At 53.0% G+C, this 16,013-nt stretch overlaps 8 protein-coding genes across 8 annotated transcripts; 5 read left to right on the forward strand and 3 right to left on the reverse strand.

Annotated features, from left to right (window-relative positions):
- Positions 1-75: 75 nt before the first annotated feature.
- Positions 76-2,910, forward strand: RHO25_010432 (uncharacterized protein; the record flags this gene model as incomplete). The annotated part of the gene is made up of 1 exon (XM_023602657.1): positions 76-2,910. One exon carries the CDS (start codon positions 76-78, stop codon positions 2,908-2,910), a length of 2,835 nt encoding a protein of 944 aa, XP_023451195.1.
- An 852-nt stretch (positions 2,911-3,762) lies between these two features.
- Positions 3,763-4,515, reverse strand: RHO25_010433 (uncharacterized protein; the record flags this gene model as incomplete). The annotated part of the gene is made up of 2 exons (XM_023602656.2): positions 3,763-3,933; positions 4,018-4,515. 2 exons carry the CDS (start codon positions 4,513-4,515, stop codon positions 3,763-3,765), a joined length of 669 nt encoding a protein of 222 aa, XP_023451336.1.
- Positions 4,516-4,721: 206 nt separating this feature from the next.
- Positions 4,722-5,534, forward strand: RHO25_010434 (mitochondrial 54S ribosomal protein bL19m; the record flags this gene model as incomplete). Its single annotated transcript, XM_023602655.2, has 2 exons — positions 4,722-4,938; positions 4,996-5,534. The coding sequence occupies 2 exons, from the start codon at positions 4,722-4,724 to the stop codon at positions 5,532-5,534; spliced, it is 756 nt and encodes a 251-aa protein (XP_023451468.2).
- Positions 5,535-5,988: 454 nt separating this feature from the next.
- Positions 5,989-7,725, reverse strand: RHO25_010435 (uncharacterized protein; the record flags this gene model as incomplete). Its single annotated transcript, XM_023602654.2, has 2 exons — positions 5,989-7,416; positions 7,480-7,725. The coding sequence occupies 2 exons, from the start codon at positions 7,723-7,725 to the stop codon at positions 5,989-5,991; spliced, it is 1,674 nt and encodes a 557-aa protein (XP_023451187.2).
- A 439-nt stretch (positions 7,726-8,164) lies between these two features.
- On the forward strand, positions 8,165-8,670 carry RHO25_010436 (uncharacterized protein; the record flags this gene model as incomplete). Its single annotated transcript, XM_023602653.2, has 2 exons — positions 8,165-8,240; positions 8,300-8,670. 2 exons carry the CDS (start codon positions 8,165-8,167, stop codon positions 8,668-8,670), a joined length of 447 nt encoding a protein of 148 aa, XP_023451218.1.
- A 159-nt stretch (positions 8,671-8,829) lies between these two features.
- RHO25_010437 (uncharacterized protein) lies at positions 8,830-10,754 on the reverse strand (the record flags this gene model as incomplete). Its single annotated transcript, XM_023602652.2, has 4 exons — positions 8,830-9,795; positions 9,849-10,348; positions 10,399-10,594; positions 10,644-10,754. The coding sequence occupies 4 exons, from the start codon at positions 10,752-10,754 to the stop codon at positions 8,830-8,832; spliced, it is 1,773 nt and encodes a 590-aa protein (XP_023450808.1).
- A 637-nt stretch (positions 10,755-11,391) lies between these two features.
- Positions 11,392-12,105, forward strand: RHO25_010438 (uncharacterized protein; the record flags this gene model as incomplete). The annotated part of the gene is made up of 2 exons (XM_023602651.2): positions 11,392-12,019; positions 12,077-12,105. 2 exons carry the CDS (start codon positions 11,392-11,394, stop codon positions 12,103-12,105), a joined length of 657 nt encoding a protein of 218 aa, XP_023450660.1.
- A 599-nt stretch (positions 12,106-12,704) lies between these two features.
- On the forward strand, positions 12,705-15,567 carry RHO25_010439 (uncharacterized protein; the record flags this gene model as incomplete). The annotated part of the gene is made up of 3 exons (XM_023602650.2): positions 12,705-13,007; positions 13,086-15,083; positions 15,136-15,567. 3 exons carry the CDS (start codon positions 12,705-12,707, stop codon positions 15,565-15,567), a joined length of 2,733 nt encoding a protein of 910 aa, XP_023450659.1.
- Positions 15,568-16,013: the final 446 nt, after the last annotated feature.

Genomic DNA, 16,013 nt, shown 5'->3' on the forward strand with positions numbered 1-16,013 from the left:
AGGACATCCACACCCCGCAGAGCACCAGCCTGCCTGCTTTCCACTTTCCTTGACAGCGGGCTCCGATAAGCCGATATGGTGAGCAGGAAACCAGTCGCCCCTACGGTCGACACGACTCAGGCGAATGCGGCGACCACGAATCCTCCGAACGGCACAGCCGTACCCTACCCGACGACGCCTACGAAAGAGGGAGGAGACCCACAGACAGCCAGCAGTGTCTACAGCCCAGACTTGAACACCTCGCCTGCCTTCGACCTAATTGACATGAATGCTGCACGGGAGAAGAAGAGGAGAGACTCCGATGTTAGTTCGCACGGTACATGGGACTCAGACGATACCGATAGGGACATCGAATCTCCCGATGGCTTCGTCGAAATCCCCAAACCTTTGAGGATCACTCCTAGCAACCAGGATATCAAGGGCCACGCAAGGAACGAAAGTGAGCTGCCCTCTATCCTGCGGCCAGGACCTGTGAACGGTGCTGTGGGTGTTCGCAACGACAATCAGAAGTATGACGATGAGGCACACGCAAACCCATGGGCACTGGAATCAAACAACCCCTACAACAAGCAGAATGGACTAGTGCAAAATGGCGCGCAAAAGAGCACCGAGAACGTCCTGCCCAGTCCACCAATATGGGAGCAAGCCTCGCAAAAGCCACCTCCTCCGCCAACGCAAGCACCTCCCGCTCCACCGACTGAGTTGCCCACTGTTCGGACGCCCGCTGAAGAGCTTGCGCACCTCTCTCTTGGCAGCGATGCCTTGGCAACACCTTCCTACGAGACAGCAGAGGAAATGGTCGTTCCTCAAAAAGGTCAACCTCCATTTGCTCCCGTATCCCAACCGGCCAACAACCTACCCGTCACCAATCCGTGGGCCGAGAGCAAGACGCCTTCCCCACCTCCGCCGCCGAAAGAGCCGTTGCCACAGAGCTCGATTGAGCATGGCAACATTCCGATTGCTCTGCCTGATGCACAATCTCCAGCTCAGTCTCCTGCGTTGCCACTGCAAAACGAAGAGCGCGCACCGGAATACGCCTCTCCTCCAGGGCCACCTCCAGGACCACTGATCGATCATGCTCAGCCGCCTCCAACTCAGCAACCTCCACCCATATCTACAGATTTCCCAGCCGCTTCATCATCGTCTGCACCATTCACTGTACCTGAGACACCTCGCACCCAAGAGAGGAAACGCAATGAGCATTATCAAATCAAGCACATCAACTGGCAGGACCGGGATAAGATGCGTTCTTCTCCAATACTGACCCAGAACGAGAACGGCCCGTGCCCGCTGCTGGCTCTCGTCAATGCGCTCGTATTGTCGACTCCGCTTGACATGGACACGCCTCTAGTGGAGACGCTTCGGACCCGCGAACAGGTGTCACTTGGCTTGTTGCTCGATGCAGTTTTCGACGAGCTCATGTCAGGCCGAAGAGGGGACACTGCCCACAGTCTGCCAGATGTGAGTGAGTTGTACGCATTCCTATTGGCTCTGCATACTGGCATGAATGTGAACCCACGTTTTGTCACCCCAGTGCAAACACCTAGAGGCTCATTCGATGGACATCCAAAAGCCATGAACGGCATACACCCTCTACAGAGAGCACAAAGTAAGCCTGGCAGTTTTGAGGAGACGAGAGAAATGCGTCTCTATTCGACCTTCAACATTCCCCTGATCCACGGCTGGATCCCGGCGCGAGAGTCTCCAGTATACTATGCTTTTGATCGCAACGCCAAGACGTTTGAGGACGCTCAGAACATCCAATTTGCGCAAGCAGAACTGGAGCACAAGCAGCAGACGGAAGGGCTTAGCTTTCAGGAGCAGCAATTGCTTGAAGACATCACGACCATAAAAAGTTTCCTCGGTAACTGGCCGACGCAGCTTACAGATCATGGACTGGATTGCATCTCGCAAAGCTTAGACTCAGGCCAAATCGCGATCCTGTTTCGCAATGATCACTTTAGCACACTGTACAAGGAGCCACGACATGGCGCTCTCATGACGTTGGTAACAGACCAGGGCTACGGCTCACATGCAGAGATTGTTTGGGAAAGCCTCGTGGACGTCAATGGCGCTGCTTCTGAACATTTCAGTGGAGATTTCCGCAGTGTGAGCCATGGCAATGCCACGAATCTCAATCAAGGCAACTCTGGGGGCGGCAACGAAGGCTGGGAGACGGTACAAAGCCGAAACAACAATCGTCGGCCGCAAGCGCAGACCTCAGACTCTGACGTGCCGCCACCATTGCCAGGTCCTAGGCCGACTTCCAATGTGTCTACACAGCCATTACAAGATCAAGATCTAGGTGTCACATCCTCGACACAGCTTTCAGCCTCGGAACAAGAAGACCATGATCTCGCTCTTGCTCTTCAGTTACAAGAAGAGGAAGAGGATCAGCAGAGACAAGCCGAGGAACGACGAAGACGAGAGCGCGAGCTCTCCGAACGATATCTCTCGTCAGAAAGTAACAACGAACGGCCCCCACAAATTCCCCCACGCCGAAATCAAAGGTCACCTCGCCAGAGCAGTGGCAACATCCCCGTCACCACCCGTCCGCATGGGAGACCTGCTGTAAATCGTCCGGCGGACGCTTTTGATCCCGATGCACCGCCAACCTACGAGCAGTCTTCTCATGATCGACCTTACCGGCCCGCAGGAGCAACGGCGCAGCCAGCACAGGGGAATCCGCTGAACACGCTTGATCATCTTCAACGACAAAGTGCTTATGCTCAGCAAAGTTCCACAACCGTGAATAGTGTTCCTGGTCATGGTCGACGTGACAGCGGAAACAGGATTGGCCGTAGACCCAGTCATATCCAGAATCAGACGCCGGCATATTCACAACATCCAGGGAGAGTGCAAGGCGCAGCCACTGTGAAGGAAACGGATGAGCGATGTGTCGTGATGTAGGGTCCATGCACGGTCTCATAGTTGTTCAGTTCACGCCATCTTGAGGGATGGCGTAATGTGTAATTCTTGTAAGGATAGTGAGCGCAGCATTGGAAGGGACGATGATAGGACGGCGTTACGAAGATATGAGATTTGTCGATGTTGAGAGGCATTGTCTTGCAGCATATATCGTTAGATACCCAGGAGCACCACGAATTCTTGAGAAAGCCGGGTGCAGCGACCTGAATAATTTTAATGGTATTCCTGGACACATCCCCATCTCCCTTCTGTACTGACCCCGCTCCGGCGTGAAGTGGTGACAGACGGTCCAATCGTTCTCAAGCAGAATAGAGACATCTTGCGGCGCAAAGGAAGTCTCAAGTTTGAGCAGAGGACAACTCCTAAGAGCGGTCAAGCCAAGGTCGCACTGCCGTGCATCCTAAGGTATCGATAGTCATCGGTTTCTCAGCAACCGAGAGCCAGCTGCTTATAGGCGAACCAAATGTGTAAGCGAGTCCGCAGTCTAGGTGGTACGACGCAACAACTCCGAGTTGTTCTCGGGTGCCCAGACTGGAAGAGGCGTTTGTCATGTTAGCAGCATAGCAGTGGCGTGAAACCATGGACTTCGCAGCCGCAAATGAGAAAGATGTGATGAGATCAAAAGCGGAATTCAGAGGTGAGTGCTGCGATCTACCTCGCCATCGTGTTTCGAGCCGTAAAGTCGTCGATGCGTCGTTTCTGTACAACAAAAGGTATTTTTACATGCGCCGCACTATGCAATGCGGTTGTACGCCCATATTGGGAAGGTCGCGTACGGTATTAGGTATTTGCTGATCGTGCAGCTCAGCTGTCAGTTGCGGGAAGGGCTTTTGTTCACTTCTTCTCCGCGAAATCTGAGGCTTGGAGGTTGCGGGTCATTGATGGTAGCTTGATCACCAGGCCATCGAGTTCCTTGCTCATTACAACTTGGCACCCGAGTCTGCTAGTTTCAGTCAAACCGAATGCTAGGTCAAGCATGTCGTTTTCGTCGTCCGAGGGCTCCTCCTGTTGTCACTGTCAGCTTATCTTGTATTTTCCGCCACAGCCTCGGGACCAGAGACTTTCATGTCTCCAATTTTCTCGACGTACCATCTTATCGAACATCTCTTCGTCTCTCACTATTACGTGACATGTACTGCAGGCACAGCTCCCTCCGCAAGCACCCTCCATCTCCAAGTCGTTGGCCTGGGCAATGTCTAACAAATTGTCTCCATCTGCCACCTCGAATGTCCAGTCTTTTCCCTCCTTGTCAATGAACGTGACTTTTCGCTCCTCCCCAGGCTTCGGAGGTGTAAGATCGCCGTGCTGTCGTATAGGTGAAGAGGCAAATGTTCGTTGAGTTTGCGCCAATGCGTTTCGTTGAATGGGGTTTGTCCAGAGAGCATGAGGTGACTTCGTGAATGCAACCTGCCTCGATCCGTTTGACCACGACTGTCTGCTGGATGGTAATGATCTGCTCGATGTCTGTATCCGCAAGCCCCTGCTCTGTATCGCCTGGCGTATGCGTCTCGGAATGTCTCGTGGTCGGGCTCGTGTCGTCATTGAGAAAGTGCTCGAGGCCGTTGTGCACACTGTTCTGCTCGCCATTGCTGCCAGATAGATGCTGAGAAACAGCGAATTGACAGCGAAATTGTTTCTGGCTTGAAGAGCGAAAGTCGGAGGATGTGGTCATCAAGGACAAGATTATTGGGGACCGATTCACTGTACTCGACGAACGCCAAGCAATTGGCCGCGGAGGTTCTCCCAGTCCGAGACCATTGAACCACGACATCACCTTCATGCTATCCATCACCATGTCCACGTCAATACAGTCCGTACGGCCGCTGGCCAGCCTCAAACAAGCCTTGCGACAATGTCGAGCCGAACGACAACGATGCAGAACATACGCGACGTCGCCCATCGCCGAGGAAATTCCCAAGGAACGCGAGATCTACCCTTCACTTATGCCCAAGAACTTCCTACAGCCTCCGTCAAAGGGCTTCCGACCCTCCGTTGCCACGAAACAAAACCGTGAGCCTTTCTTCAGTCCGGATTGGGGCCCCGGCATCAGCTAACAGCATCTCACAGGCTTCGACGATGGCCTCCGCAGAATCCCCACCATTCCACCTCCTCGATCAACCCTTAAACTCTGCAAAGACCCCATAGGCCAAATCACCCAAGACCAACTCACAGCACTCGACCCCTCAGGCGCCCGCACACGCCTCTTCTCCAAAGGCAACGCCGAGCGCGTAGCACCAGGAGACATCCTCCTCGTGCGACTCAAAAACGGCGACGATTTCTCTGGAGTATGTCTCAACATCCGACAACGCAACAGTCCCATCGACACAGCAGTTCTACTGCGCAACCATTTGACGCGCGTGGGAGTGGAGATGTGGTTTAAAGTCTACAGTCCGAACGTTGAAGGGATAGAGATTGTGCAGAGGAAAGAGAAGAGAGCGAGAAGGGCGAAGTTATATTATATGCGACTGCCGAAGCATGATATCGGAAGTGTGGAGGGTATTGTCAGGCAGTATCAGAAGACGAGATTGGGCGGGAATTTGGCGAGTAGAGGAGCGAAGGGGAGAGATGGGAATAGTCATAAGAAGAAGGGGAATAAGAAGAGGTAGAGTGGGAGATGGATGATTTGTAAAACAGGTGCGGAATGCCAATATCACAAGAAATATCGTGAAGGCATGAATGGGATGATGAAAGCAGGGTCGAGTACATTGACTCGAGGAACGGCTGATCCGCTAAAGGAGACCCTGCAAAACAATCTATATGTCGGACGAAGTGCAGGTTCGATTTGATCGGCATCCCTACATGCGGATCTGCAGCCTCCGGCCTCATTCGCAGCATCATCGCGAAGAGGGCAGTGTTGCTATAGCTATACACAAGCTCGCCCGCGATAGAGGAACCCTCTCGTGTCCAAATTACAGATTCTAAGGCACAGGTCTTGCCTCCTCATCACCAGTCACTGTCTCTTCTGCCGCGTGGAGCCAATCGGCCAGATGAGACCTGCGCATCGAACGCAGTCCAGTGCCATTTTCTGTCAACTGATCTGGGCAAAGTCCCAGTCAATCATCAAATCGTGTGCTTCGAATCTCGTAGTACACAGGACCAACCCGAAGGCGAGTTTTCAGTAATAGGATGTTTCAACTTCACATAATCCAGGTCGTGATATGACGACGGATAGAAAACAGTGCTGACTGGGTCAGTGCCAATCCGGTCTGTACGCTGCTCGGGCCCTTTTGAGCCGAGATGGTCTTGGAGCAAGTCCGGCATTTCCGGCGACTGTCCTAGCAAGTATGCTTTCATAGACTGTTCATAAGGGGCATCGAATTCAGTGCCGTCGGATAACAACCATGCGTTGTCGATTATCATGGGGTCGACATCCTCTCCGTGTGGTAGGCCTGGGCCACAATGAATCAGTCCCTTGATATATATGCGGTCAAGTCGTAGAACTTTTGGTATCTGCTTCAGAAGACTTGGAGCATTGTATACAAGCGTTCGGCGAAGTTCCAGAGATTTGAGTGTTGGGCTGTGGAGTCTAAGGAAATTGGTGAATTTTGTCGCGTTGACGTTGGCAGATATTGTGAGATGCTCGATCTTCGGCCATATGACTGAAGTCGCGTGGAACAGACATGCTTCGCCACTATAGTTCTCATCATCATGCTGCTCGCCGTGATCCTCATCGATAAGAGGAGCTTCGTCCACGTCGGTGTTGTCGACCACGAAATGGAGGCGTCGGAGCTCCTTTGCGTCGATAAGCAGTTGATGGATCTGCTCACAGATGAAGCGGCTCTCCAGACTTTCGTCTGCGTCGATATACATCGACAGGTCGGTTAGGTGGGCGAATGGTCTTGCCAGCCACAGTCGCTGAGGTGCTTGGACATGTGAGTTCCGCAATAGATCTGCCGGTTGGCGTGGACCCCTGCGCCAGTCGCTGACCAATGTAGACGCATTCTTCATGATATGCTGAACCTTCAATTTTGTCACAGGAGACGAGCCCTGCTCGTCGCGACGCGCCATGGCTTCGTAGACACACAAGACGGCTTTCTCAGTGATCTCGAAAAGAAGCGCGTCTTCGCTCTCGCCAATTGGGTATCCATCTTTCCAGCAGTCTGGACCAACAAATGTCTCTGCATAGAATCGTCGCCAAAAGGGCCAACTGTTGAAGTCTCGGTCTTGGAACATGGCGGTCGCTACAATGACCTCCTTAACATTAGACAGCTTGCAAAATGCGCTCTGAAACTTCCACGCCTCTCGATAGTCTTTCCAGGAATCCTGGTCTCGGTAGTACCTCCTGTACGCCTGCCAGCCGGTCTCAAGCTCCTGCTCGGTGAACTGATGTAGAGGAATTAAATTGTAATCGTCTCTAGCACGTGCATAAATGCCATCGAGCGCCTTCACAATGTCGGCGGCTCTTGGTTCATCGGGATAAAGATGTGCATGCTGCTCTCGCCAATGTCGAAATTCTGGACGCATGTCGATGCTCTCCTGCCATTGTGCCTAACATGGGGCGAATGTAAGCTTCACTTCTTGCATCTGTGTTCAGCTTGCCCGCTTCCTTACCTTGGTGTACAGCGGCAAAGTATCGCTGAGGAACACCACCTGCCTGACGTGCGTTGCCAGGTGAGATGCAGCTATAGAAGTGAACTTGGCGAGACTGTGTTTGAAGGCTGCGACATAAACCTGATCAAACACTAGCGGAGTCGTAAGGTCGTGGAAGGTTTTGGTCGTGCATCTCAATTGCTTCCGCGCAGCATAATCGCAGTACTCAACGATTTGTGCTAACAACTCCACAGGGAGTTCGTCCATTTTGCACGTGGGGGTTCAGATGCTCAACTCCTGTGCAGAGGTGAAGTCGCGCACAAGGAAGCACGCGTCGAGGCAGAGTTCAGGCACCGTGAGGCAACCACGAGTGGGGCAGCGTTGCCATCACCATCACGACCTCCAACAACAACCTCACTCACCCTCCACGATCAACGGCACGCATCAGACAATTCACATCTCCATAATGCGCATTCAAACCCATAACGATCTCGAAGTAATTCCCAACGATCGCCTCCACGGTGCAAGTAAAACCAAGTGACGTACATGACACGGCACGATGCATGACCGCTATACCTTCATATTTGGCATGTTGTGGCACCATACTATGATCACATTCACGTCACCACGGCCCTTCCTACATATAGACACCTAGAACAAGCAAGAACGTAGAAGAATCAACAAATACCACCAAAGTCCAATCACAATGTCTCTCACACGCTTCACAACCAGACTTTCAGCAGTCAGAATCCCAGCTCGGCAATTCTCGATTTCCACATCCAGTACGATTGATGTCTATCATATCGATGTAGGACGAGCAGCAGACTGACCGCCCTCTTAGAAATGGCCGATAAATCCAACCTCGACGCCAACAATCCCAACAGCATCGGCCGCGAATTCGAATCCGACGGCAAGATCGGCAGCGCAGGTCAAAAAGTCGGCGGACCTTTCGCCGCAGACGGCACAGTAGGAAAGGAATTCACGAAGCAAGGTTCCATCGGCGGGAAAGCCCAAGAAATGGCCGAGTCAAAGAGCGTCTTCGATAAGGATGGAGCAGTTGGGAAAGAGTTCCAAGCTGATGGAAAGATCGGACAAGTCGGAGAGGCTGTGGGAGGGCCGTTCTCTAAGGACGGGGCGATTGGAAAGCAGTTTACTGATAAGGGAGCGGTTGGCGGGACGGTGCAGGAGAACTTGGGGTCGAAGAAGTCGTAGCCGAGTGGAAGTGTTGATGGTAGCCTTGCTGTGTAGTGAGCTCTTAGTGTTGCCACATAATTACTGTTGACAGTGTAATGGCATGATATGAAGCTTTGCATTTTTCGGCGTGGCTCGCATTCTGTGGGAAAGTGAATCTGGCCACAGTATCAGCATACTTTAAGCCCTGCCAACCTCTCTCCTCAGCCTGCCAGCAGCAGTATCAGCCTTGGCTTCGGGCCATGCATCGACAGCCTCCTCCACCTCATCTAAGAACGTGTTGCTGTTGTGTATCCCTGTACCTCCAAGCACGACTCTCACACCCGGGCTGCTGGCATTGACCTGAGCAACCATCTTCGCCTCCTCGTAAGTGGCCCCTCCCACAATGAACACTATGATGTCCTGTGGTTTGTCTCGCGTCTGTCCTCCCCCTTCCACAAATGGATAATTATTCATAGCCAGACGTCCCTTGATGAGATCCTGGAGTGTGTTTTCCAAACGAGGCGAGTGCTGTGTGTAGACATTTTCTACTCCCTTCAACCCACGCTGAAAGCGAGACCGAGCTTCAGAGAAGAGATTGCTTGATTGGAACAGGTCTGGAATGCCACCTGTCTGCGGAATAGACTGCAGGCTGTGTGCGTATGTGAGGAGCTTCGGTATCAGATTTATTCGGTGACGTGAGATATTTCCGGCGACTGCAAGGAGGTCCAGCAAAGCTGGCGTGTTGTTGCTCGTGTGGCCAGAATAGCGAAGTGCATATATCGCAACCAGGCGCAATTTATTGCTTGGAGGTATCCGTGGGTCCTGTATCAGCTGCTGGAGTTTCTTGACATCCTGTGAGTGGTTGTCGTTGCATGCGAGACTTTGCTCGAGCTCGGAAACGTCCAGAAGATTGTCGGTTCCAACACGTCGAGACAGCTCGCCCACCAGGGTAACGTGCTTCGTCACGTTGCCAGATAGGCGACGGAACTCTGGATATTCCTCAACGAAGCGCTTCATGTCTTCGATGCTGTCAAGCTTCTGACCAGACGCCTGCTTCGAGGCGAATTGCTCGACGTAGTCCTTGGCATTCTGTCCCAGATCACCGAAGTTGAGGTACATATTTTTCGCGAAGAATGGGTCCTGATCTTGTGAAAGTACAATCTCCTGAAACGCAAATCAGCATGTGAGAAGTCCCTAATATATTGCAAATCCATTACCTTGAATTCCGGCCTGACTTCAGGGACGTCACCAAGATTCACTCTCCCATTGTCAATGCCCAGCAGCTCATGTACCATGGCTTGGTATGTCCACTGGGTCAGGAGTGGCGTTACAGGATCATCTCTCCTGTCCACCAACAGCAATATCGGGGGTGTATCTGGTTTCCGAAAATCGAACAGCTGTTCCTCTTGTGTCATCGCATATCGTACTTCCGTTGCCAGCTTCTTGCACAGGAGACTGTTCTTCTCGTATCTGATCAAAGGCTTCTTCTTCAACGACAGAAGCATGGCAATTACGCCCTCCACTGTTCGCGACAAGCTGTCCTGATTCCATAAGTCCGGTGACGAGGACCAGATTCGCGTTGAGAGGGGCAATGAACACAGGTCGGGGTTGACAACGAGGAAATCGGCGAAGTACTCGACGATCGATTTGACGACCTCGTGGTCATCAGCTTCGGCAAGACGTTCGAGCGAGGACTTCTTTATGACATTGCTGAAATCTGTGTCAGTCAGAGGTCGGTCGATTCAGCAATAGGGATGGGCTGCATACAGATATGGTACTCCCCGTATTTGGGCTCGCGGAACTCGTCGATCAGGAATTGTATGCTATCCGGAGAAGGGCGAACGAAGCAGAGGCATCGCAAATGGCGCATCTTCTCGCGATTTTGGTCATCTAGGCGTTGCGTGAGGTAGACGGAGTGATTTAGCAGTGCTGATTGCGACGTCGCCGAAGACACAATGGGCACCTGCTGAACATCAGCACTGTAGCGCATAGAACACGACGACGAGACTCACGGTATCTCTGTCCAGCAGCAGTATCTTCATCTTCGCAGCTCCGCCGCTGGTCGTGTCGCCTTGCGACACCATCTTATTGATGTAGCCCTGGACGCTCTGGAAGACGTCCATGGCTGTGTGTGTGTCGCGAGCCGCAGCTCTCTCATCGCCCCCTCGCTATACACACTGCGACTGTGTTGATGCTCTTTTCGGGATTCGACATTCACCAATCGATTGGCCAGGTGTGCGATTGTGTTGTCACATGCAGCACATGGAGCTGGCGTTGTCGGCGCGAGACAAGCCGTCAGCCGCGTTCCAAACGGCGTTTCGAGTCACGGCACCGCCCAGCGTGACTGCCCTCACTTCAACTTCCACCCTCTCGCTACCTCTTCTACTGCACGCTGCTCCTCGAGCTACCGACGACTTTCTGGATCATACTAAGCCCCTTCGCTCTGTCACTTCTGCAGGCTTCACCTGGACCACGACCTCCACGCGAATCTAGGCTGCATTCACTTTGTGCCGGATCCGGTGCATCATCGCCTACCGCCCGGCGTTCAACCTTTAACCTTGCTGGCTGGCATTACCGCTTCCACTTAACACCTGCACGCCCTCTTCTCTGCCGAGATTGCTCTACCTCCTATCGCCTTTCCACCACCACCGCCTTTCCACCACCACCGCCTTGCTCCTGCAACAGCACCGCAGCAGCTCCCGACACCCGCTTCCAGCGACGCCTCCGCACCGCTGACGACAGCCTACCTCAGCCGCCACCATGGCTGCAGAACGAGCGCTCATGAACGAGTACAAGTCCCTCGCAAAAGAGACCTGGACTGATATCTCGCTGATCAACGAGAACATCTTCGAGTGGTCCGTGGCATTGATCGTGCTGAATCCCGACTCCATCTACTATGGCGGCTACTACAAGGCGAAGATGACCTTTCCCAAAAACTACCCCTACGAGCCACCGACGTTCACCTTCACTCGCCCCTTGTGGCATCCCAACGTCTATACCGACGGCCGTCTCTGCATCTCCATTCTACACCAGCCCGGGGAGGACCTCATGAGCGGGGAGGATGCGGGTGAGCGGTGGTCACCAGTACAGCGGGTGGAGAGCGTCCTCATATCCGTCCTGTCGCTGCTGGATGATGCGGAGTGCAGCTCACCCGCCAATGTGGACGCCGGTGTGCAGTTGAGGAACGATCCCGAGGGGTACAAGAAGCGTGTCGCGGAGGATCGTGAGAAGAGCAAGCAAGACATCCCTGCAGGGTTCGAGATGCCGACCCATGAGACCGCGTTCAAGAAGGAGGAAAAGGTCGTCGACATGAGCTGGAGCGACAGTGAGGTGGAAGACGACTTCGACGACAGCGATGACGACGAGGAGATGTTCGATGAGAACGAGGGTAAGACTAATGACACCATGTGCGCTCTACCTGTGATACGAGCTAACCACAATCTAGGCACAGACGAAGAGGACGACGAAGAGTAATCTTCCTTCCTACTCTTCACCTCACGAGACTGGCTACATGCCATGATATACTTCATGAGCACCACGAGTACACGAACAGCATCTATCGATTTGGGCATGATTTCAGCGAGGAGTTTGGGCGCGGGATTCCGCGGCACGTAAAGCGCACGCATACTACTTTTTGGGCCATGGGTGGAGAGGCACGTTCCGTGTAGCGCATACAGCAGACAGCAGTGCCCTCGACCACAGCTATGACTATCGCTCTAGTTCAATTGAAATTCAGTGAAAGACTCCTGAAATTAAGTCTCGACGCGTTTGACGGTCGGCATCTAAAGCTGTCCAGAATCACGTGTCAACGCTTCAGTTGGAGCTGCAGCTGCGCAAGCCCGAGTTGCAGCTGCCGTACTTGCTAGCAAACGCGTGCCCACCAAACATGACCTCAAGCTTACACGCGGAAGCAGCACCTGTCACTCTCGATATTGTTTGCTGAACACTCTGATTTCTCACGGCACATTGTCGATGGGAGCAGCATCTCGCGTCCGAAACGACAGTCGCTAGTGACGCAATCACGCAGCGGAACGAGCCCGAAAGCTCGTGAAAGCTGCGGCGTGCACGAGCAAATGGCGTCCAAAGAACCCGCCAAACGCAAGCGTCTAATCACTTACGGCAAGCAGCCTCGTCGTCGTCTGCACTTGCAGTTCACAGAACCTTCGCCCAAGGTGCTGGAAGGTCCTCTTGGACAGCCGTGCAACGCCGATGAACTGAAGAACATGTCATTCGTACCTGCGAAGTATCAACCAGAACCACTGCGGCCTAGCAGCCAAAAGGCCGCGACCATGACCATGGAACCGACCGACGAGCAAATCGAGACCCTTATCAACTTCACCGGTACTGATGCGGGAACGGCCAAAAGATTCTTGAGAGTGCGTCTGCCGTGATTGTCCATTGCATAGACACGGCCCAGGGCTCGCGTTGATGCTGACAGGTGCTCTCGTGTTCAGGTCAAGCAATGCAACGTCGAGACCGCCGCCAATGCTATCTTTGATAACGAAGACATTACCAAGCTCGAGCAAGGCATATCATGGGACCCTAATCTCATGACAGCTGACCGCGATGGCAACAACAACCTTCATCCACTCGGCACTTCCGCTGCACCCACGCGAGGCAATTCACCTGCACCTAGTCTCAAGGACTCTGCGCCCACCAACAGCGAACAAGAAGATGCCCACTACGCACAAGCTCTTGCTCAGTCACAGGAGATGATGGGACCATATGGTGGTTGGACGCAGCAAGAGACCGGCACAGTAGGGAAAGATGGGACAGAGCTTAAGAGAATCGGACCATCCACTCAGAAAGAGTACGAAGAGTCGCGCTGGGGCATGGTATTACATAATGCGAATGAGCTGGTGCCCGACGTGCCTCTTGAAGAGCGAGTGCAGCTGCCGGACGACGATGCCCCACGATTTCTGAAGCATGCACCAGACGGCCACTACGTGCCGAACCTTCTGACCATCTGCCATCACATACCAGTGGTCAGAGAGGCTTTCCTCCTAGCTGGGCAAGGCATCGTGGACTACGGATATGCATCAGACTGGTGGAAAGGTGCCACAATTCCAAAACCGAGGATCGTTCAAACCGATAGTGAGGCGACTGCGGATGACGATGCGGAGAAAGCGAATGAGTTTGTGGCAGAGTTGCAGAGACTCACGGCCTTTTTGGATTCCAGCGCGAGAGTCTACGCAAGCTCTGGTGGTTTGTCAAAGACGGATGTCATGAAGGCGTGCCCTACGGCTAACAACCCGCTGGAACACCTCTTGAACAGCTACTTCAAGATTGCCAGCGCGAGATGCGGTAACGAAGCTGGACAAATCGCTGAACTGTTTACTTCGCGTGCTGGTCCCATTGGACAATCTGGTGAGGACAAAAATCAAACGACCAACGTTTTGGCCTTGACGGCTAGTTGCGCGGACGATGTACCTGAAGATGCCAGACCAGACCTCGCCGAGTGCTTGGATAGATTGGTGTGGAGCACAGATTCCGAAGATCCTGAACCGCAGCAGTACTACTTGCATCAATTTGGGAAAGTTCTGGTGATGAAACTCGAACAAGAGGACAGGACCGCTTCGCATCTCAATATTCGTGTTCCCACGACTTTGGTTATGGACAAATATGCCGAAGAGAACATCGAAGCCACTGGTCCTTTGAGGCAGCAACTTGTTCAGTCTAAGAGACGCATCAAGAAGATCACGGATGTGGAACAAAAGCTGAAGTACTGGACCAAAGACGGCAAGCAGATGGATGCCTCGCTGCTTCTGAAGCACACTCATGGCCATTTCTCAGGCCAGAATCGCAGAGATGTTGATCAGGCTGACAAGACTAACACAGCTTCGTTGTCGGCTGATCAGCCTACAGAATATTCGAACATCGCGCAACAGCTTGAGACAGTCATGGCTAGCATCGACGAGAAGCTCAAATTACTAGCCGAAGAGAAAGAAAAGGCGAAGAAGGCCATCAGTGATTTGAGCAAGGCCACAATACCTGGTCTCGAAGGACAAGAGACGCAGTATCGGTACACCCTCCGCGGAGTTGCAACAAAACCTCACATCACCTACCTTCTCAAGCCCAAAGCCGAGATAGGAGAGCAGCCTGAGAACGCGGAGCACAATGAGCACGCTGGGCAGACGATCTTCAAGTCCGATGCCACCATGAATGACGATGAAACTACCACACCGCCAGGGTATCAGTGGTGGCGAATTGACTACGAGGTCACAGGACAAAACGCCAAGCTCACCCGAACGAAAGCGGACGACTTTGACGTTATCCGAGCTGTGGAGCTGGAGCACAACTCCGCCCTTCTGGTATATGCCAGTGACGATGCTGTGGATGACATTGATATCAGTGACCTTCCTCCGCCGCTTCTGGAATTCATTCGGCAAGATAACGAACAGCTCACTGCTGACATTGAGGCCAGCAAGAGAAACCCTCCACCTCCTTACCAGGTTAGTGAAACTACCATCACTCAATGCTTGTGATTTTCACTGACAATTCCAGGACGATCAGGATGATTTACCACAGCTCGTCCGCGCATCTGTCGAGGCTGCCGAGCACGATGACGATGCGGACAGCACCAAGGCGCAATACGACGGCGATGACCATCAGTCAACAACTGATGCCCTGGCTCGTATGTCTGCTGGCGACTGGATCGATCACAATGCGAGCAATCGTGACCCGGAACCCGTAGACATACACTTGGATCCTGTGAACGATACTCCCCCAAGTGGTGCGGATCCCTTTCCTGAGACTCGAGAAATAGAGATGATTGAGAGAAAAGGCCCGTCAAGTCTCTTGACAAGCCGAGCTGAGCAGACCACAGGTCCGGGCCAGTACGGTGAAGATGTGGGGATGGGTGGTGTAGGTGAATCGCAGGATATGGGCATTGGTGGAGCTCCTAGCTACGGTGACGAGTTGAGGAAAGGTGGATGAGGTGACGAACCGTTGAAATGATGCATGATGCTACGTGAGTGTACAGCGATGGCGGGCATGGTACTTTGCTTGTTGCATAGCGATAGGATGTTGCATGGCCTGGCATACCCAATGAAAATTGTTCGACTTCTTCAGCCCCGCTCTCAAGGCGGTTTGGAAGCCATGCCAGCTCTGACTTTATTCGGACGCGCATTTCTCAATGATAGCTCAAGCTCCTATCTCAAGAGAAGCCGGGCCACGAAGGGCAAATGCGGTAATCAGGCCCATTGCCAGGCCGTACTTGAAGGCCGCATTTACACGCCGAACCACTCACTCTACCAGTGGTACCGCCGGCGATGACAATGTTGACAGAGGGTTCAAATATTTCTTGACAGAGATTATCTCCTACCTCTGGTACGACTGGAAGACAGAATCAAGCCGTGTTTACCAAGCACTGGAGTTGTTCC

Source organism: Cercospora beticola, chromosome 7, assembly GCF_033473495.1.
Source record: "Cercospora beticola chromosome 7, complete sequence".
In the NCBI taxonomy this organism is placed as follows: domain Eukaryota; kingdom Fungi; phylum Ascomycota; class Dothideomycetes; order Mycosphaerellales; family Mycosphaerellaceae; genus Cercospora; species Cercospora beticola.